The sequence below is a fragment of the Miscanthus floridulus genome, chromosome 2, assembly GCF_019320115.1.
Source record: "Miscanthus floridulus cultivar M001 chromosome 2, ASM1932011v1, whole genome shotgun sequence".
Classification (NCBI taxonomy): domain Eukaryota; kingdom Viridiplantae; phylum Streptophyta; class Magnoliopsida; order Poales; family Poaceae; genus Miscanthus; species Miscanthus floridulus.
The window spans coordinates 166,815,714-166,836,259 of NC_089581.1; the positions used below are offsets into that span (position 1 = coordinate 166,815,714).

The 20,546-nt window shown below is 47.3% G+C and overlaps 3 protein-coding genes and 1 non-coding gene across 6 annotated transcripts in view; 3 read left to right on the top strand and 1 right to left on the bottom strand.

Moving 5' to 3' along the window:
* Positions 1-3,857: 3,857 nt before the first annotated feature.
* LOC136540519 (uncharacterized) lies at positions 3,858-7,112 on the bottom strand. The gene is made up of 2 exons (XM_066532521.1): positions 6,144-7,112; positions 3,858-5,131 (listed from the first exon to the last, which is right to left on the bottom strand). Exons 1-2 carry the CDS (start codon positions 6,495-6,497, stop codon positions 4,118-4,120), a joined length of 1,368 nt encoding a protein of 455 aa, XP_066388618.1. The 5' UTR covers positions 6,498-7,112; the 3' UTR covers positions 3,858-4,117.
* A 1,549-nt stretch (positions 7,113-8,661) lies between these two features.
* Positions 8,662-12,779, top strand: LOC136535600 (pentatricopeptide repeat-containing protein DOT4, chloroplastic-like). The gene has a single exon (XM_066527915.1). The coding sequence runs from the start codon at positions 8,721-8,723 to the stop codon at positions 10,149-10,151; it is 1,431 nt and encodes a 476-aa protein (XP_066384012.1). The 5' UTR covers positions 8,662-8,720; the 3' UTR covers positions 10,152-12,779.
* A 1,511-nt stretch (positions 12,780-14,290) lies between these two features.
* Positions 14,291-14,488, top strand: LOC136540974 (U2 spliceosomal RNA). Its single transcript, XR_010780091.1, has one exon. It is a non-coding gene; the product is annotated as a U2 spliceosomal RNA (small nuclear RNA).
* Positions 14,489-15,640: 1,152 nt separating this feature from the next.
* The window catches only part of LOC136535603 (origin of replication complex subunit 2-like), a 31,170-nt gene continuing 26,264 nt past the window's right edge, over positions 15,641-20,546 (top strand). Inside the window, exons 1-7 of one of the 3 annotated variants that reach the window (XM_066527921.1) lie at positions 15,649-16,470; positions 16,785-16,970; positions 17,075-17,181; positions 17,288-17,420; positions 18,071-18,365; positions 18,635-18,862; positions 18,937-19,364. In XM_066527921.1, coding sequence (XP_066384018.1) covers positions 16,797-16,970; positions 17,075-17,181; positions 17,288-17,420; positions 18,071-18,365; positions 18,635-18,862; positions 18,937-19,133 — 1,134 coding nt within the window. In that variant the 5' untranslated portion in view covers positions 15,649-16,470; positions 16,785-16,796 and the 3' untranslated portion in view covers positions 19,134-19,364. Of the gene's footprint in view, positions 16,471-16,779; positions 16,971-17,074; positions 17,182-17,287; positions 17,421-18,070; positions 18,366-18,634; positions 18,863-18,936; positions 19,365-20,546 lie in introns of those variants that run through there. The other 2 variants (XM_066527919.1, XM_066527920.1) reach the window with 2 other exon arrangements.

A 20,546-nucleotide genomic window follows, 5' to 3' on the forward strand; every position in this document is an offset into this window, starting at 1 on the left:
TCTAATGGGGGGGCCTATCAATCATATGGTGGGCCTTCATTTCGATAGCCCCACTAGACTTCTTAGACTTCTTCCATATAGTACCGTGCACTCACTCAGCAGGTGCAGCCCCAGTAGCCTTAGGGACAGTAGGTCCCACATTGCTAGGGATTTGGAAACAAGCCTGGTGCTTGCTTCAAGTGTGGCAAAGATGGCCACTATGCCCGGGAGTGTCCCTAGAACTAGTCAGCTCAGTCTGCTCAACCATCGGCGAACTCTAGGCTGGTCAAACGGACCGTGATCAAGAGGAAGGTGCTCAGCTGGTCTGGACAGGTGCATTTCACAAATGTGGAGCAGATATTGCAGCAGGAACTAGTGATGGCTGGTATGTTTACCATCAATTCCCATCTAGCTTATGTGTTGTTCGATTCTGGTGCATCACATTCATTTATGAGCATGGGATTTGTAGACCGGCATAACTTACCACTTATGGCTATACCATATGTCTATAGAATCCGTACTGTGGGTTCGTAAATGTTCATCAATACCTGAACAGACACAGTAAGCTTAGTATTAGCCACCCACACTTACCGCCTATAGTTCATGGTAATGCCTGGGCAAGGCATTGATGCTATTCTTGGAATGAACTAGTTGCGGGTACATGGGGTAGTCTTGGATTTGAAACGGAGAATTGTTGAGTTACGGCTTTCTTCTTCTGAGGATAGGATGTCTCTGCTTGTACCCTCAGATCTAGTCTTACCTGTTGCTACCCATGCTGAAGCCTCTCCTGATCTTACCTCCATCTCTGTGGTATGTGAGTTCCTAGATGTTTTCCCTGAAGATCTTCCTGGGTTGCCATCGGACCAAGAGGTAGAATTCTCCATTGAGCTAGAGCCTGGTACTGCCCCTATCTCCAGACGCCCGTACCGCATGGCTCCAAGGGAATTGGCTGAGATGAAAAAGCAGCTGGAAGAGTTAATGGATAAAGGTTTCATCCGTCCTATTTCTTCACCATAGGGTTGCCTAGCCATTTTTGTAAAGAATGATGGTACTCTATGGATGTGTGTGGATTACCACCCTCTTAATATGGTAATAGTTAAGAACAAGTATCCTTTTCTCGCATAGATACTTTATTCAATCAGCTAGCTGGTGTCAAGGTGTTCTCGAAGATTGACCTCCGCTCAGGCTATCATTAGATCAAGATTAGATCACATGATATACCAAAGACAGTTTTTTCTACTAGGTATGGGCTGTATGAGTACCTAGTGATGTCCTTTGGTCTTATCAATGCTCCTGCCTTCTTCATGTATCTGATGAATTCAGTCTTTATGCTAGAGCTAGACAAGTTTATGGTAGTATTCATTGATGATATACTAATTTATTCCACGAATGATGAAGAGCGTGCCCAACACCTTCAGATAGTACTGTCTCAACTAAGAGAACACAAGCTTTATGCTAAATTCAGCAAGTGTGAATTTTGGTTAGATCGAGTGCAGTTTTGGGGCATGTGTTGACACCTGACGGCGTTTCAGTAGATTCCAGCAAGGTGCAAGATGTGTTGGATTGGAAGTCTCCCAGATCTATGCACCAAATTTGTTAGTTCCTTGGTCTAGCTAGGTACAATTAATGTTTCATTTCAGATTTCTCCAAGATAGCCCAACCAATGACCAAGCTGCTTCAAAAAGAAGCTAAGTTTGATTGGAGCCTATCCTATGAAGAAGCTTTCCTAACTCTAAAGACATTTCTGCCCACTGCTCCTATGTTGGCTCAACCAGATATTGATAGACCCTTTGATGTATATTATGATGCCTCAAAGACAGGGTTGGGGTGTGTGCTTATGCAAGATGGGCGTGCGATAGCTTATGCTTCGCGCCAACTGAAAAAACATGAAGTAAATTACCCCACTCATGATTTAGAGCTGGCTACAGTAGTCCACGCTCTAAAGATTTAGAGGCACTATCTGTTAGGTAACAAAGTGCATATCTTTATAGATCATAAGAGCCTCAAGTATATTTTCACTTAGTCTGAGCTGAACATGAGGTAGAGGAGATGGTTAGAATTGATAAAGAATTATAACTTAGAAGTCTATTATCACCTAGGAAAGGCCAATGTAGTGGCTGATGCTTTGAGCCAAAAGTCACATCAGGTTGAGGAAACAACTTTATCTCTCAACCATGCAGAAGTGCTGGCTCACATTGCCTTGACCTCAGAGTTGCTTGAGCAGATTATTCTAGAGCAAAAGCAAGACCCTGAAGAAATTCCCCACATTAAAAAATTGATGGCCGAGGGGCGTGGCCCTCGCTTTAGTTTTGATGATCATGGAGTAGTGAGATACAAGGATAGACTGGTGGTTCCATCCAATGAGCTGAAAAGGAAGATTTTGAATGAAGCCCATCATTCAAAACTATCTATCCATCCTGGTAGCACTAAGATGTATCATGATCTGCACCACTTGTACTGGTAGTCCAACATGAAGCAGGACATCACCCGGCACATCGTGGATTGCGACACTTGTAGAGTTAAGGCAGATCATATGCGTACTCTAGGATATTTGCAGCCCTTGCCTATTCCTATATGGAAGTGGGAAGATATCTCCATGGACTTTGTGGTGAGTTTGCCTCGCACATCCAAAGGCTATGATTCTATTTGGGTCATTGTGGACTGTCTCACCAAGTCTGTTCACTTTATTCTGGTGGACACCAAATATATAGTCAGGAAGTATGCTGAGATATACTTTGATCGAATTGTGACCCTACACGAAGTTCCCCTCACTATCATCTCTGATAGGGGATCAGTTTTTGTCTCTCGCTTCTGAGAGCAACTCCAGGAGTGTCTTGGGACTAGTCTCCTCTATAGTTCAGCCTATCACCCCCAGACTAATGGCTAAACTAAGAGGGTGAATTAGGTGCTCGAGGATATGTTGAGAGCTTGTGCTATTTCTTTTCCTAAGAAGTGGGATGTCTGCTTGAAGCTAGCGGAATTTTCATACAATAATAGCTACCAGGAGAGCATTCGTATGGCACCGTTTGAAGCTCTGTATGGCAAGAAGTGTAGAACACCACTTAACTGGGTTGAAGTGGGCGACCGTGGTTACTTTGGTCCAGACTTCATCAAAGCAGCTCGAGAGCAAGTAGGCATTATTCGAAGTCACTTGAAGGCAGCTCAGAGCAGACATAAGTCTTATGCGGACAAACGAAGGAGGCTTTTGCAGTTTGGAGTGGGAGATTATGTGTATCTCAAGGTGTCTCCTATGAGAGGGGTGCATCGGTTTGGTATCCATGGTAAGTTAGCTCCCCGATATGTGGGTCCCTACAAGATTTTGTCACAGTGTGGTCCAGTGGCGTATCGACTCCAGCTCCTCGATATCTTGTCTACGGTGCATGATGTGTTTCACGTCTCCTAGTTGAAGAAATATCTGCAGGTGCCTGATGAAGCTGTGGAAATTGAAGGGCTTCCCCTTCAACCAGATTTGACTTACGTTGAGCATCGTGTAAAAATCCTAGATGAGAAAGAAAAAGTGACGAGGAACAGTGTGGTAAAGTTCTACAAAGTGCAATGGCAAAACCACTCAGAGGATGAGGCCACATGGGAACAAGAAAGTTACCTATTAAAGCATTACTCCCACCTCTCTGGTTCTGATAGTTAGTTGCTGCATCGAAATGTATTTTCTACCTTCTTCTCACACTAGGCACATGAAATCTCGAGTCAAGATCTTATTTTAGGGAGGTAGATTTATAACACCTTCGGTGTTACACTGTACAGTTTTTAGCTAAAATCATGTTATGAGCATCATGTTTACGTATTATTGCATGTGGTAAAATGAGAAATTAAATTTTATTGCACTAATTATTAATTTGAGCTCTAATTTATTCCTTGTTCAAATACTCTCTAGCATAGCTCAACTCACTATTGTCATCCTGATCCAACTCCATCTCTCGCTATTCATTTTTTTCCTAATTCCCAGAGCGCGCACAAGGCACACTACTCTACTTAGCCCGCGCAGCACGCGCATAGCGACGACCGATCGTAGCAACAACATCGCACACGCTGCGCATTAATCTCACTCATAAGCTCAGCCCGCTGAGCACGCCGCTCGCTCGCTACTCTGCAAACGCAGCTCAGGCACCCTTTCCACACGTCAGCACTGCAGCAACGCAGAATACTGTAGCATGAAGTAAACAGATTTATCAAAAAGCCATCTAAGAAGAATGCCAGACCATCTTTGAGATTCCTCAAGTGATAAAGGAACTTCACCAGCATATAGCAAACTCAGAGCACTTGCTATTGATTCTTTCATACTGTTCTGGCCATTCTGATTTTCTATCTTTTTTGCAATACTACGAAGAGGATGAAGGCCCTTCTGCCTTATCACAAATTTTGACTCATTACACCGCATCATAGATAATAGGAACGTTGATAATGACAATTGACCCAATGGCATGTCATTGTTTGCAGTAGCCTGAGAAGCTGTAGAAAGAAGACTAGAGCACCAATCAGGAACCGATGGAGCCAAGGCCAAATTCTGGTCTTCTAAAAGAGCTCGAGCCACCAGAGTTCCATGCCACTTTACAGTTCTTTCAGCTGCTTTCAGCGCAGTTGCGACTGCATGCCCGTCACTATCAAGTTCTTGAATACGAGTGCGATTCAGATCTGAAGCTATAGCCCAGTTTGCAAGAGCCCATGTAGCAAAAGGTACAGCTACATGCTCCCTCTGCAAATCATCCCAAAGCCCTGGGACAGCAGAAGAGCTTGATTTCCCAAGCAGTGGAGACTCAGCAGCAGTCTGTTCCACCACAAATCTTCTACTATCATATGGTACATCCAAAATATCATTGTCTGAGTTATCCAACTCCAATGAGTTATTTCCTCTAGAGAATCCCAATATTGTGGTTCCACCAAGCACCTTAATACCTATCCCCTTTAATCCAGTGTCACCATCATTACTGCCATTATCCTCATGGTCATCAAAATGCATCCCCCCTTGCTCAATAACTTCAATTGCTGTTGCAATATCTCTTGTATCAGCATCAGCAGGCAGCAAAGGCTTAAACGAGTAGTCTGCATTGTCGCAGTTAGACGTGATGATATCCATAAGTGCAGCCACAAGCATGCTCCTCCCTTTAGAATGATCTGAACCATCAAATGAAGATTTCTGTTTCGAAATTGAAAATATTTTGGGTACAAGCAGATAAGTGTCCATGGAAGTGGAAAAGCTAGAATGTTAAGAAAATAAATTGTGCCTGAGAAGATTGATATATATTCAATAAAATAATTAAGCTTAAAAAATGTTCATACAGTTTTTACCTTGTAGAAACCAAACAGAATAAAAACCTGTTTATGCTATTTTCTGTATTTTGCAACTAATTGACATACAGGAAAAAAAATATCAACACTCCCCTACTGATGCCAGATCATTTTAGCACATGAAAGAAGTATAAGATCGACATTAGACTACTTCCTAGTAGATTAATCGTCTTAAGCAAAGGACATGTAAATATGCTGCCCACAGATCACACTAGTTCTCTTGTTGTAATTTGCCTCACATCATGTCAACTATTGTGTTTGCCTTTGCCTTTCATAATTGATAAGTTTGTAATTTCCGTACATGAAAAAGCATCTCCAAGTGTTAAGTTTAAGGGCCCTAAGACAAAGCCAACAATGACAAATTTGCACAGACAATTTGCAGGTTCAGAACTGGAACCACATTCGGCTACATTCAGTAGAAATAACTCAAGCAACCAGGCAGAGATTCAATACCAATTGAAGACATGGCATTGCAAAAAATGAGCTCAAACTCATTTCCACTTGTTATGAGCTAGGCAGTAGGCAACGAGTTATATTCACACAACATCTCACCATTTGAATCCTACGACACAGCTTACGAATACCCTACGTCCTTGCTACAAACTGGGCAACGCCAAATCAATATGCCTGGCTAGAAAACATAAACATCACTTGATGCTACGGGGTATATAAAAAGTATGAAGAAGTATTGCAGCTTAACATATCGATTTCATGGAATGGTTACAGCAACAATCACAAATTGGATACAACTACAGCACATAATCACCTATTCCGAGCTTCTACGACCAACCTACATTATGTCAATCAGACAAAGCAAAGCAATCAGAAAATAGAACTCCAAAAGTAAGATCAGCCATTACCTTCTTGCCGCGCGTGGGCTGGTACGAGAAGATGAACTGGAGAAGGCATGGCACGGCGTGCGGGCGGCCGAGAACGGCGGGCGCGACCCAGGGGTCCGCCACCAGGTGCGCGAGCGCCCTGGCAGCCTCGGCCTGCGTGGCCCCCCGCACGACGCTCTCGAGCAGCCAGTCGAGGACGGCGCCGCCGCCCGCAGAGACGATGGCCGCGCGGCGCGCGGCGCTGGCGGCCGCGATGTCGGCGAGCAGCGCGGCGACCCGCAGCTCGAACCCGGACCGCACCTCATGGTTGGCAGACGAGAGCACGGACAGGAGCGACTTCCAGAGCACCCGCGCGGCCGTCCACGTGTGCTGCATCCGCTCCACGACGCGGCCCGCGGAGTCCCTGGACCGCTGCAGCGTCTCCTCGAGGTTGTCGGTGGTGAGGTAGACCGCGCCCGCGGCGGCGAGGGAGAGCGTGGAGAAGGCGAGGAGCGGGGAGAGGCGGCGGCGCGGGCGTGGCGGCGATCGGGAGGGAGGAGGCCGAGGTGGAGGGGGCGGAGGGTGCGGGCGAGGCGTGTGGGGTGGGTGTGGGGGTGGTGGAGAGCAGGCGGAGCCGGTGGCGGTGGTGGTGGAAACGGCGGCGGAGGAGGACGCGTCGCAGCATTGCCGGCGCGGGGTGGCTTCTCCTCTTCGGTAGGGTGTGATTATCTGCGTTATTCGGGCGGGGCGAGCGACGGGCGGGTTTGTCCTGTTGCCGTGGAGAGGAAGGCGAGCGAGAGGGCACGCGGCGCGGGGAATATTCGCCGGAGAAGAGAGGCGAGACCGGGAGAGAGACTAGAGAGGCGGTTTTCCGGTGCGGCAAAGGGAGGAGGGAGGAGACGGTCCACGGGAACGGGACGGAAGAGCGAAGCGGGTTTTTTGGGCTTGGACGCTTGATGGGCTACCTAAAGGGCCTGTTGGCCTCGACCTCGAAGGCTCGAACTCGAAGCTGCCGAACGCCTCCCTCAGCGTGCGTACGATACGATGATTTGCACGGACGGAGTATACGCGACTGTCCCAGGCAACTGGGGCATGTTTGATAAAGACGTGGACTGAAATGACTGGACTGGACATTTGTCTGTAATCTTTCTGTGATTCATTTGATTGGCATCCTGAGAAATCTGCCCGCTATGAGTTGCCTGTGATAGTTGCCTGTGAGCAAGCGTAGGAAATCGACTGCCTGGGCTCCAATCCAACTTGCCTAGACCTAATCACCCTACAGGAAGCCACGTGAGACACATCAATCAAACGTTGCCCCGTCCCTCTGTCTACTTCCAAGACGTCAACCAAACAAGATATAAAAAATAGACTTACCTGACCAGACAATTTTGCTATTAGGTCATAGGCAAGTCACAGACGGCTGAAAAGCCCAGACAACACGTCCAGGGTCCTATCTAAACATGCCCCTGATGCGTCTATTTTGCTGTGCCTGTGGCCAGGCCTGGTACGCAAGCAAGTGCAGCTCCTACAAGCTCGAGCTCCGGCTCCCCACATCCTGCTGCGTTTGTGGCCTAGGGCCCGGGACCGTGGATAAGTTGGCCAGCTCAATTACACCACGTTTGATCGAGCTGGCCTCGTCGCGTACGCAACTCCAGCAAGGCATCCCAGTCTGCCATCTACTCCTACATTATTGTCACCGATTGTCTAAGGGCGTGTTTAGTTCCGAAAATTTTTGGCTTTTGGCTACTGTAGCACTTTCGTTTTTATTTGACAAAAATTGTCCAATTATGGACTATTTAGGCTTAAAAGATTCGTCTCACGATTTCTCGGCTAACTGTGTAATTAGTTTTTTTTTTCGTCTACATTTAGTACTCCATGTATGTGCCGCAAGATTCGATGTGACGATTACTATACAAAAATTTTTGGTTTTTGGGTGGAACTAAACGGGGCCTAAAGTTCGGCGGCGATTAATCCTATCCAAATTCCAAAGGCTGGAATTTGACGGAGCAGGAGACAAGTCGAGGTTCCACTCGAGGTCTCACAACAGCCTGTCCAGTGTCAATCATTTCACGTATAAACTCACACATCAGTATCTAAATGTTAGTCGTATATATAGCTCGATACTCTCCCTTGCCTAAAGATCCAAACGGCATCGACCGCCCGACATACGATGAGTCTCGTGACAATGCAGAACTTTTTGAGCTAAATTGGACGACCCGCGCGACGCCATCGAATTGATACTTTTTTGTTCAAGCATAAATTGAAAAATGCCAAATTCGGATTGAATAAAGCACTTAGGGTCCGTTCGGTTAGGGAGATTTCTGGCCAGAAATCGTTTCACTTATTCACCGTTATATAAATTTAACTACCAGAATAGGAACGGTTCCATGGCACTGTTTCCCCGTAACCGAACGATGCCTTGAGCAAATCAAATATTCCAGGTTTCAAGCCTTTTCACTCATTCATTGCTAGTGTCGGGCGTTGGATTAACGTGGAAATAAACTTGATCCGTTCGGTTTGATGGATCTTCTGATTCTGATCTATAGCACTACTACACAGTCCACCCAACCAATCCAAATCCTCGTGTTCTCCAACCCCGCGCGGCCCCGGCGCGCACCTATGCACGAACACCACCCCGCGAGCCCGATCGCGCCGCCCGCCGTCGGCGACTGCCACGGCATCCCCTTCGATCCGTCCTTTCTCCCGCGCCTCCTCCTCTCCGCCACCTCCTGCACCTCCTCCTTCCTCGCCGCGCGCGCAGTCTCCGCCCTCCACGCGGCGGGCCTCAAGCTCGGCGCGCTCCCCGCCTCCCTCCCGGCCTCGAACGCCCTCATCTCCGCCTACTCCCACGCCGACCTCCTCCCCTCCGCGCTCCGCGCCTTCTACCTCCTCAGCCACCCTTCCACCGCCTCCTACACCACCGTCCTCTCCGCGCTGTCCCGCCACGGCCGTCCCCACGAGGCGCTCTCCCTCTTCGCCGCCGCCGCGTCCGCGGTCGCGCCCGACGCCGAGCTCCTCTCCTGCCTCGTCTCATGCTGCCGCCGCGCGTCCGCCTTACTCCACGCGCGCGCGGCGCACGCCTACGGCTTAAAAACCGTGGCGGCGCTGGCCTTCTACGCCTCGGCAGGTCCGGCGCTGGTCGCGCTCTATGCGAGACACGGGAAGGTCGGTGCGGCCAGGAGGGTGTTCGGCTACATGGACGGCGAGGACGTGGTGTCCTGGAACTCCATGATCGGCGGGTTCGCCAGTGCCGGGATGGACGGTGAGGCGTGGGTCTGCTTCCGGGAGATGCGCTCGAGAGGTGTTCGAGGGAATGCCCGCACAGCTGTGGTGGTGCTGGGGTCTTGTGACATGGAGTCCGGCAGGCAGGTCCATGGGACTATAGTGAGTAGTCACGGTGGTTCTTCGAAAGCCATTTTGTGGAATGCATTGATGAGCATGTATTCGCGTGCCGGCTGTGTCACCGATGCGGAGAGGGTGTTCCTGGAGACTGTAAGGAAGGATGTTGTGTCATGGAATGTGATGATCGGAGCGTTTGCGAAGAATGGATATGGAGAAAGGGCCCTTGAGCTTGTGGACATGATGTTGCAGTGTGGTATGAAGCCAGACTCTGTGACATTCACGGCCATTCTCATGGCATGCTGCCATTGTGGCTTGGTTGATGAAGGGCTTGAACTATTCCAGCGCTTTGTGTCAATTGTTGGTCTCATCCCAACCATGGAGCAGTGTGCCTGCATTGTGGATTTGCTCGCACGTGCTGGGAGGTTCATGGAGGCCTTGGATTTTATCGGTCAAATGTCAGTGAGACCAAATGCAGTTGTCTGGGGTGCTTTGCTGTCCGCAAGTAGAATGCATCACAACATGGAATTTGCAAGGATTGCATTCGAGCAGCTGGTTCAGGTGGAGCCTGAGAATGCTGGGAATTTTGTGACGATGTCAAACATATATGCAAAGGCTGGGATGGTAGAAGATGCAAAGAGAGTGAGGATGATGATTGATGGTGTAGAGTTAGCAAAACCTTCTGGACAAAGCTGCGTGGAAGTTTTGTAATAAAGCATAAGACTCCATGGACTCAGCAGAGTTGCACGTATCAAAGAGGGTAGGCTTCGACTACTTTACTACTCACAAATCTCGTGTCACCCTAATTGTCGAACACTAACTGAATCTAGTGACCTGAAAGACTACTTTTGATTTATATGATTGATTGTTAATGTTGGTTTGCAAGAAAGGATTGCAGCTGGGAAAACCAAATCATGCGATTAGTGATCTGTTCTGAAGTGACTGTATGTTTTGATGGTGTGGTAATTTTATGTGGCTACATGTTCTGGTATCTGCTCAATTTGGATAGTTCAACTTGCAGAGTTGTGGACATGATGTTGCACTGTGTTATGAAGCCAGACTCTGACATTCACGGCTATTCTCATGGTATGCTTTCATTGTGGCTTGGTTGATGAAGGGCTTCAACTATTGCAGCGCTTTCTGTCAGTTGTTGGTCTCGTCATAACTACTGAACAGTGTGCCCGCATTGTGGATTTGCTTGAACGTGATAGGAGGTTCGTGGAGGCCTTGGAATTTATCTGTCGGATGTCAGTGAGACCAAATGCAGTTGTCTGGGGGTGCTTTGGTGTCTGTAAGTAGGATGCATCACAATGTGTAATCTGGAAGGATTGCACTAGAGCATCCGGTTCAGGTGGAGCCACAGAATGCTGGAAATTCTATGACACTGTCAAACATTTATGCAAAGGCCGGGATGGTAGAGGATGCAAAGAGTGAGGATGATGATTGACAGAGTAGAGTTAGGAAAACCTTCTGGACAAAGACTCCATGTATTCTCGAGAGTTCCACATATTTCAGAATTGGTTTCAACTACTTTACCACTCACAAATCCTGTGTCACCATATGTGGAGTGCTAAAAGAATTTAGTGACCTGGAAGAAGTACCTTTGATTTCATATGATCGATGGTTAACACTGGTTGGTGAGTTTGGACTGCAGCAAGATAAACCAAATTCTGCAGTTAGTGATCTGAAGTCACTCGAAGTGACCATGTGTTTGATGGTAATTTCGCATGCCTACATGTGCTGCTATTGTACAGCGTAGGTGCAGCAGCAACCAGGTAGCTGATTGAAGATGAATATCATCAGCATATGCTACCACAACCACCGGTACAGTTCTGATCTCCTGATTGCTTCACGAGAACGAGAAATGAAGGCAAAACAAGGATGAAGTCCATTAACTGTAGATGGAAAAGCTTCCACAGCGACACTCCCTACCCTTCCCTGCCCCCGCGTCGCTCTCCGTACGAGCGACACGGGCGGCTACCACCTCCAGCCACCGGCGCCGCCCCTCCTCACCTGTCCCAGCGCCTCGCCGCCGCCGGAGGCGGCCACTGGAAGCCCGGGCGGCTCCCAAGGACGGCGGCGGCGGGGATCTCACCCTCCCTGGATCCGTTTTTAGGGAGGAGGCGCGAAGCTCGGCAGTCAACGGGCGGCAGTGGCCTTCTCCGGCGAAGCGGCGGTGGATCTGGCTCTGCTCGTCCGGATCTGGCCATCCCGTGGCAAGGTCCGGCAGGCGGGGCTCCTGCCAGCGGCGGCGGCGGCGGCGGCCGGCCAGGTCGGCCAATGGTGGTGGCTCTAGGCCAGGGCGCCCGGAGCGGCCCAAGATCTGCTAGGGGGCACCGCGCCCTGGCTGCTCCGGCGAGGATTCGTGTGGTGCCAAGCCAGGGCTGGACGGCGGGCGCTGGGAGCGCAGCGCGATGGCCTCTCCCTGGATCCGTTTTTAGGGAGGAGGCGCGAAGCTCGGCAGTCAACGGGCGGCAGTGGCCTTCTCCGGCGAAGCGGCGGTGGATCTGGCTCTGCTCGTCCGGATCTGGCCATCCCGTGGCAAGGTCCGGCAGGCGGGGCTCCTGCCAGCGCCGGCGGCGGCGGCCGGCCAGGTCGGCCAATGGTGGTGGCTCTAGGCCAGGGCGCCCGGAGCGGCCCAAGATCTGCTGGGGGGCTCCGCGGGCGGTCCCAGGGCAGGGGGCGGCGCCCGAGATGGTGGGGCACACGCCCTGTTGTGGCTGGTGGCGAGGTCGACTGTGACATCGGTGGGTGCCTGGGCCGGCGAAGATGGTCTGTGGCGGCCTCGTCGTGCGGCACTGGGACGCGAGCGGCGGAGCCAGGTCCGGCTATGCGTGGCCCGGACGGAGGGGGTGACGGCCGACGCAGCTGTGCGGCTGCTGCGTGCAGCCGGCGCGTCGATGCCCCTCTGAAGGGGCTTCCGTGGGGCAGCGGGATGGCGACGATGGCGGTGTTGGTTGGCAGGGGGTCCGGCTTCGCGACCCGGCGTTCGTGCTAGAGGGTTCTTGGGCGAAAGACTTGCGATGGCAACGCCATTGGGCGTCGTTTCCCTGTTGGGGGCGTCGTGTTCCCCTCTAGCATGTCATCCAAGGGTGAAAACCCGGTCCACTTTGGACGTGCAACGGTGGCGCCATCGGCGTCGCTCCCTTCCTGAAGGCGTCGCATCTGGATTATCGCCGCAGCCTCGATGCGAGGCATGGGTTTGCGACTGGAAGTCAGAGCTGCTCTTCGTGGGTTGAGCTTGGCAACGATGACCGGTGGCGGTCGTTCCTTTGGACCCGTCGGGTGGTGACCAGTGGGTGGCCTGCCATGGGAAGTCCAAGCTGCTGGCAGCTTTGCTTCAATCCACAAGATGTTGTGGTCACATACTTCATCTCCATGGCGTTCAGCATTATTGGCAGAAGTATTGCATTAAAAAGCTTCCGCGAGAAGATGTTTATTGAATCTGTTCATATCAAGACGGTTTATTTACAGGGAAAGATGGAGTAGTTCGTTCCTCTGCAGATTGTATCTGATTCTTTAACATATATAGGGGTAAAAGAAATTATATTGATAGTTTGGTCAACATTCTCCTTGGCTACTCGCCCTGGTCCCTTTACGTGAAAGATTTTTTTTTCTTTTTTTTTTAGCGTGAGAGCCAATTTATCTCGTCATCACCAGCATGATGCAGCTTTCTGAATGAAAAGCATTCTTCATGTAAGTTGGGCTACTACATTTGAAGTGGTGTTTTACCCTAGGGAAATTGAAGTTGAATCTTATTTGAACTATCTCATGTGACCACTATTTGGAATGCGGGAATTTCACAGGAATCGTAAGAAATTTCACAAGAATCAGTTCAATTTCGTAGGAAAACACAAGAACGGGAAAAAAATCACGTGTTCCAAACAGAGCCTAACCAAAGCAGATCCATACATCCATTATATATGGAACTATCTCATGTAACCACTAAGGCCCTGTTTGGATCTCTATAGATAGTATTTGTCTGCTAATAATTATCCTTTTTGGATCAAAATAGGTATAGATAATAGATTAGCTAATTGATAGTTGTACCTTTCGATAACAACTATCCCGACCAAATCAGAAAATGAGTTATTAGCCAGCTAACTATTATCAGATAGTGAATACAAATAGGGCCTAATCAAGTCGGGCCACACAATTCTAAGTTTGAATAGGTTACAAAAATAAAATTTATATTTTTAAATAATTTTATTATGAAATATAGTCTACGATTAATCGAGTGATCCTTTTTATGCATAAAAATATTAATAGTTTTTTTTCATATACACTATGTGGTTAAATTTGGGATCGTTTGCGTCAGTAAGCGGGGTCACACTATTTGGGATTGTTTGCTTTGTAGAGGAACCGAATGATCGAGGGATGTTCTTTTATGAGAGAAAAAAAACCCAACAATGTCAATCTATAAATATTACCTTAGAGATAATTTTCATGATATCAGGTGGACCTTATCTTTTCCACTAGTCGCCTCCAGCAATGATTCGATGTATGCCTGATGGTGACTTGGTGAGTGAGTGATGAGAAAATAAAAAATGTCAAATGCTCGAGTGAGTAGCTGTGAGACGGAGACTCGGCGAGGAGCTGAACAGAACAGACGGTCGGCCAATCGATGATGCTCTTCGCGGCGTCAAACAAGCAATGGGCCGGACGCGATGCGAAGCCCGATAATACAACACGGCCCAGTTTTGCGCTCATCGCTCTGGTTGCCCGCCCGCAGCCGCTGCGTTTGCTGGAGAGGGAAAGCGTTAGCAGCAGTTTAGCCCCACCTCGGCTACCGAGAGCGGAGCGCGGAGGGAGGGAGCTACAAAACAGGGGGCACGGCACCTGAGCAACTCATACCTTTCTCGGCCTTTTGGCTAAGATCAAGTGTAGTATCTGTTCTTATCAGTTTAATATCTAATATGTGGGCCATGTGCCCACTTCGATATTAAATTTATTTTTTGTGGGGGAGGGTCCACCACCAGTGGCTTGCCACTGGAGTCCTCGCGCGTCGCCCAGCCGTTGCACTGCTGGCAAGGCCTGGCGCGCCCCAACCAAAGCAAAGCAAATTTGTTACATGGGCTTCGAGGCCTTATTTGTTTCCGATTCCTGGTCGGCTCTCTTTGGTCTTCGATGGGCCTTATTTGTTTACTGGTAGGGTCTCTTGGTTTGTACTGAGCTTTGGGTCGTCCTTTTACTCAGGCCTCGCTATAATGACTTACTGGGAGGTGTTGCTGTTTTAAGATCATGCCCGTGTTCCGATAAAAAAAAAAAAAAAAAGATCATGCCCGTGTTGCTAGTTGCAACGAGAATATAATACTGTTACATATTTTAAGTTTGAAGTTGTGTATATTGTTACAATATTTTAAGTTTGAAGTTGTGTATTATCCTGTGAGCGCCATTTCTTTGTACGATCACTAGGTTACATTGGTAGCTGGGTTCCATGACACTCAGAATACACTTGCAATTCTAGACCCTTACAACACTTCATTAGGTACAAAAATAATAAAAATACGATGAAAAATGAAAAGGTATTCCAAAGATCATCCACTGTCATCAAGGAACAAAACATTGCTCCAAAACTTTGCTAAGTGCAAGTAAAATTCGAATGAGAAATCGTGTAACAGACCATAAATTTGGGTCGATGTATTTTCAGCCAAAAAAAAAAGGCAAAGAGGGTTGAAATAAGAAGTGTCGCATATATTTCTAACGTCCATGTACAATATGTTTTACCTTCAGTTTTAGATGTTTGGGAAAACAAATCTTATTGGGTACAATAATGGAAGAGATGGAACCAAAATGAACAGCTTGTTCAGAACCCGACTGTGCCCAAAACTCTCAACCAAAATTGTAACTACGTCAATTTTGCAGCAACAGTAACTCTAAAAAAATATGCAGCGACTATATGATAAACCAATATTCCCTAGTGGCAATGCCAGCACCCAATTTGTCCCTGCCTCCGCTCCTACATCTCTCCATTGCCTGCATCGCGAACTAATAATGTTTAAAAGCAAAATCATATCAGATTATGGCATGGTAGACTAAACTTTTAGAGTGTTTCTTGTTTGAGAGAAAAACATAAGTAGTATGTGCATGTAAGCTGCGAGATTCCAGTCTAAGAAGCATAAACCTATATTTAACAAGGATAAACCTAAATAAAATCTATAACTAAGTTATACATGATCCAATGAGTATAAATTTTTACTACAGTTTAAACATATAATTATTAGCTCACCATAAAAAAATCATCACAGCTGCACCATAGAAACTGCAGCTATGAATTATTCCATTTAATTATAGAAAAGCATAGATCTAAAGCTACAATAAAAAATTTGTACTAAAGCATACCATATTATATGTTCACTGTGTAGATCTACTCATGTGGAGTCCAACAAAATTAGATTTTCTATTTTATGATTTTTCTGTGATTTACTATGATTTTTCAAAGATTCAGCCGAAATAAATAAAAAGGAAAAAGATAAAACCGCCTTCAAAACCGCTTATAACCGGACCAGGGAGGTAAGATGAACGGTTTTAAAAGTTGAGGGATGTGTTTTGCCCGATTTTGAAGTTTAGGAGAGGGAAAAGCGGATTTTCGCAAAAGTTGAGCAAGTTAATGTGAACTTTTTCCATCAACGAAAGATGCTTATCCTAAAAACTATCAGAGCCCTTTTTCTCCCCACCTGAAGGCCCGCCCAATAAGGCCCAGCAGTCCAAATTCTTCCTTACCGCAACCCCAGCAGGAGACATCAGCGGCCTGCGGGCAGCCCCTGCCGACGCCCGGTGAGGGAGTCAGGGTGCAGGCGCGTAGCGCCGCAGCTCGCTGCCCGCAGCAGCACTGCGGCAGGCGGCAGGCGGCAGCCGGGAGCCCGGGACCAGGAGTGCGCCAGCCGCCAGTCGCGGAGTCACCGCAGTGCCGGAGCAGCAGAGTAGCCAGCAGCGACGCGGCCCGCGCAGGCCGCAGCCCACAGGACGGTCCGAGCGGTGAGCGGCCAGCAGTCCAGCGTCCGACGGGTGAACTTCTCTGTCTCTCGATGTAAGTTCAAATTAAGTCTCTTGGCTTCCCAATTTTCCTTTCAATAAATTAGGGATTGCAATTTGTGAATCACTTGTAAACTGGAACGAGGAGAGCCTGAGTTTGCCTGCAAATTACATACTCCCCAAATTAGTCCCCTAGTCTAATTTACTATTTCCGGATTTAATTTTACGTCTCAAACATGAAGAGAAAAAGGAGTGCAACTATAGATTTGAGGGTTTTCTTGCAAAGGTCTCAAATATTAGGCTTTATGAGTTTATTAGGTTGCCAAAAAAAATTTTGACACCCTTTCAAATTTGAATAATCAAGCCTAGGGTCCACCACTGATGGCACCGAGAGGCGGACGTGCAGCGGCTAGTTCCGGTTCTGAGGATGAGGAAGAGGAGGCTGGGTTCTCTAGGAGCTACTTCCTGGCCAAGGAGAAGGAGCCATTATCTGGGAAGAAGCGTGCCCGTGCCGCCGCGGGCAAGCTCTCCGACCTCAACCTCGTCGACGAGCAGGTATAGTGCTGTCCCATCCCACACCCGCGGACCACATCCTCACCTTTAGCCGCCAGAATCCATGGGTATGATTGGCTAATTTGAGATATCTTGATTCTCTGCAGGTGTTGCGTGCATCCCTTGCAGAGATCCCTCCGAAGCACAAGGAAGAGGTGGAGGCTCTGACTAGAAGCTACAAGGACCAGTACCGCAACTGGCTGTTCGAACTAAGGTCTCTTCCCAAACCCGTAGTACTAATGCAACATTGGGATTGGTTTGGCCAATGTTATTGTTGTCGGTAGGGGTGAGTGAGTGATAGATGCATTTTTCTGATGTAGATGCGGTTTTGGTCTCCTGATGTATGGGTTTGGATCTAAGAAGCAATTGCTCGAGGATTTTGCCTCCACTACCTTGACTGATTTCACTGTCGTTGTAATCAATGGCTACCTTCCGTCCGTCAATTTGAAACAGGTATGGTCTTGTCTGCCCAATATTGTTCCCTGCAGTAGTTTGCAGGATTGTTTGTACTGCCCTGCTGCTGTTCAAATGCTTTGAAATCTTAAGCATGAGTCATGAAATGCATTGGAGTTCCAATCCATGTGGAAAAGGCAAAGTATACACGAAGAATGAATGCATGAACTTGTGATTCTAAGCTGATTATGCCAGTTTAATTTCTGTTTTGATGCTTGAATCTGCTTTAGCCTTTGTCTGAGGATAGGTTTCCAAATTTGAAGAACAGAAAACTCCGGATGTGGGCCTAAATAGTTTGGGACAGGAAACCCTGTGCACTCTAGAAGATGTGCTGGTCCTAAATATTTGTACTTTTTACATTTTCTTGATTCTTGAATGGTTAGCTTTTGCCTATTATTTTTCCTGGCTCGGATTGCTATTGAAAATCTGGGCTTATTTATGTGTACTGGTGAGGAAGTTTTACTGGGTTAATCTTTTTGTTAGATTCCCAAATCTGACACAAGTATATGCATGTGATTTGGATTCGTAACCATTTGAGTCAGAAAGTGCTTGTGGAGTTCTGTTTGATGTTATTCTCGTGAAGATTGCATAGCTCTGTACATCCTTTGAAAAGGACCATTAAGTTCTGGCATAATCTATTGCATTTTCAGATCTTAGCAACAATAGCTGAAATGTTCTGGGATCAAACAAAAGCTAAACGCAAGAGACAGCCAGGAACAAGGTCCCAGTTGTCACAACAGTTTCCGTCACAATCAACAGAGGACATCATCTCATTCCTAATGAGACAGACATCAGATGATGTGGATGATCGCGTGTGCCTTCTTATTCATAATGTTGACGGACCTGCTTTGCGTGATGCTGAATCACAACAGTGTCTAGCACAAATTTCTTGCTGCCCACAGGTCCGTGTTGTTGCATCAATAGACCATGTTAATGCCCCTTTATGTAAGTTCCTTGCACATGTAGCTTTATCCTTCCCTAGTGTATTTACTGTAAGAAGGGCGGGCCTGGTGCAAGCGGTAGAGTCTTACCGCCTGTGACCGGAAGGTCCCGGGTTCGAGTTGCGGTCTCCTCGCATTGCACAGGTGAGGGTAAGGCTTGCCACTAACACCCTTCCCCAGACCCCGCACAGAGTGGGAGCTCTCTGCACTGGGTACGCCCGTTTTTTTTAGTGTATTTACTGTAAAAGATATAATAAACTGAAACTACTGTAGTGTGGGACAAGAAGATGGTGCACAAACAGTTCAAGTGGAGCTGGTACCATGTCCCGACTTTTGCGCATTACAAAGTCGAAGGCGTGTTCTACCCATTGATCCTAGCTAGTGGTGGTCACGCCCAAACCACAAAAACTGCTCTCGTTGTTCTGCAGAGTCTGACACCGAATGCACAAAGTGTTTTCAGAGTTCTTGCTGAATATCAGTTGGCAAATGAGAAGGAGGAAGGTGAGTTTGTTGTGTATATGTTTTCCTGAAGAGTTGGAATGTTGCATACTGACTAAACTTACTTTGTTTCTCAGGTATGCCAGTCAGCAGTTTGTATACAAAATGCCGTGAGCGCTTTCTGGTAAGCAGTCAAGTGACATTGAATTCACACCTGACTGAGTTTAAAGATCATGATCTGGTTAAGATCAGGAAGCACTCTGATGGGCAAGATTGTCTCCGCATTCCTCTTGTTTCTGATGCACTGGAGAAATTGCTGCAAGAGTTGGCTTGACATTTTTCATGGATGAGTTGACTCAAGTATTCTAGTTTTCTCTGCTACGTGCAACTGAAGGATCTTCTCCTGCTTATAGGAAAATGTATTACCATGGAAAGAACTCAGATGAGCATGCCATCCTGTAACAGTACATGAATTATGTATCAATCGGATTCCGGAACTGAAAGCATGTTGCATTAAACGCTCTGCTATGTTTTGTTAGCTTAAACTCAAGAACCGTGATGAGTATGGAGCGTGGCAAAAGGTCTCCTGCATATGTATCTCAAATGATCAGCAGAAAAGTTATACCATATGAAGGTTTCTAAACTCTCGATACCAGAGTCTTTAGATAACCGAGTTCATATTTGATCCTCAAAATCTATCACCTCATTCAGCCACGTCGCCCCTTCTTTGCTTAGCGCATATTAGTCATGACCTTTCTCTTTAATTGAGCTTAAGATTAGCTACGAAATTTGTCGCACCTTCTGCTAGGAAAAACCAAGGTAAGGATTGAGCATTCGGCTTGCAAGGTCATCTATTAGGTAGGGCATCATACCTAAGCTACCTTGGTGCTATGTGTCGCATTTCTGGATGCAATGACAAAAAAAGCTACCTAATTAGCTACTTCTGTAAAAAAAAATTATGTTTGGGCAGTGCCCTGTTACTCTAAAAAATATATTTGAACAATTAAATGTTCCAAGGTTGAAAGCCATGTTTTTGGTTTTGGATAATTGAGACAACCAAGTGACTAACCTCTATCCTAGTAGTGTTGTAGATGAGATAGGTTATGTCCACATCCATGGTTGAGCAAGGACGACACAAATGGTGATGGTGATGGCCACAAATGGTGATCAAGTGCTCGTATCTTGGAAAAGAAGAAAGAGAGAAACAAAATCCTATGGGCTCAAGGCAATAGTAAAGATAGTGTTTGTTTTACTGGTCAAGACGAATAGAGTGCGCGATCGGATTTAGGATAGATTGTTGTAACATTAAGAGGGGAACTCGAAGTTCAATATGGTTATTTAAGTGTCGCTAGGTGAATTGACTCCTTCGCATGTGCATTAGGACCTAGTGAGTGCTGCTCAATTTGGATAGTTCAACTTGCAGAGTTGTGGACATGATGTTGCACTGTGTTATGAAGCCTGACTCTGACATTCACGGCTATTCTCATGGCATGCTTTCATTGTCGCTTGGTTGATGAAGGGCTTCAACTATTGCAGCGCTTTCTGTCAGTTGTTGGTCTCGTCATAACTACTGAACAGTGTGCCCGCATTGTGGATTTGCTTGAACGTGATAGGAGGTTCGTGGAGGCCTTGGAATTTATCTGTCGGATGTCAGTGATACCAAATGCAGTTGTCTGGGGGTGCTTTGGTGTCTGTAAGTAGGATGCATAACAATGTGTAATCTAGAAGGATTGCACTAGAGCATCCG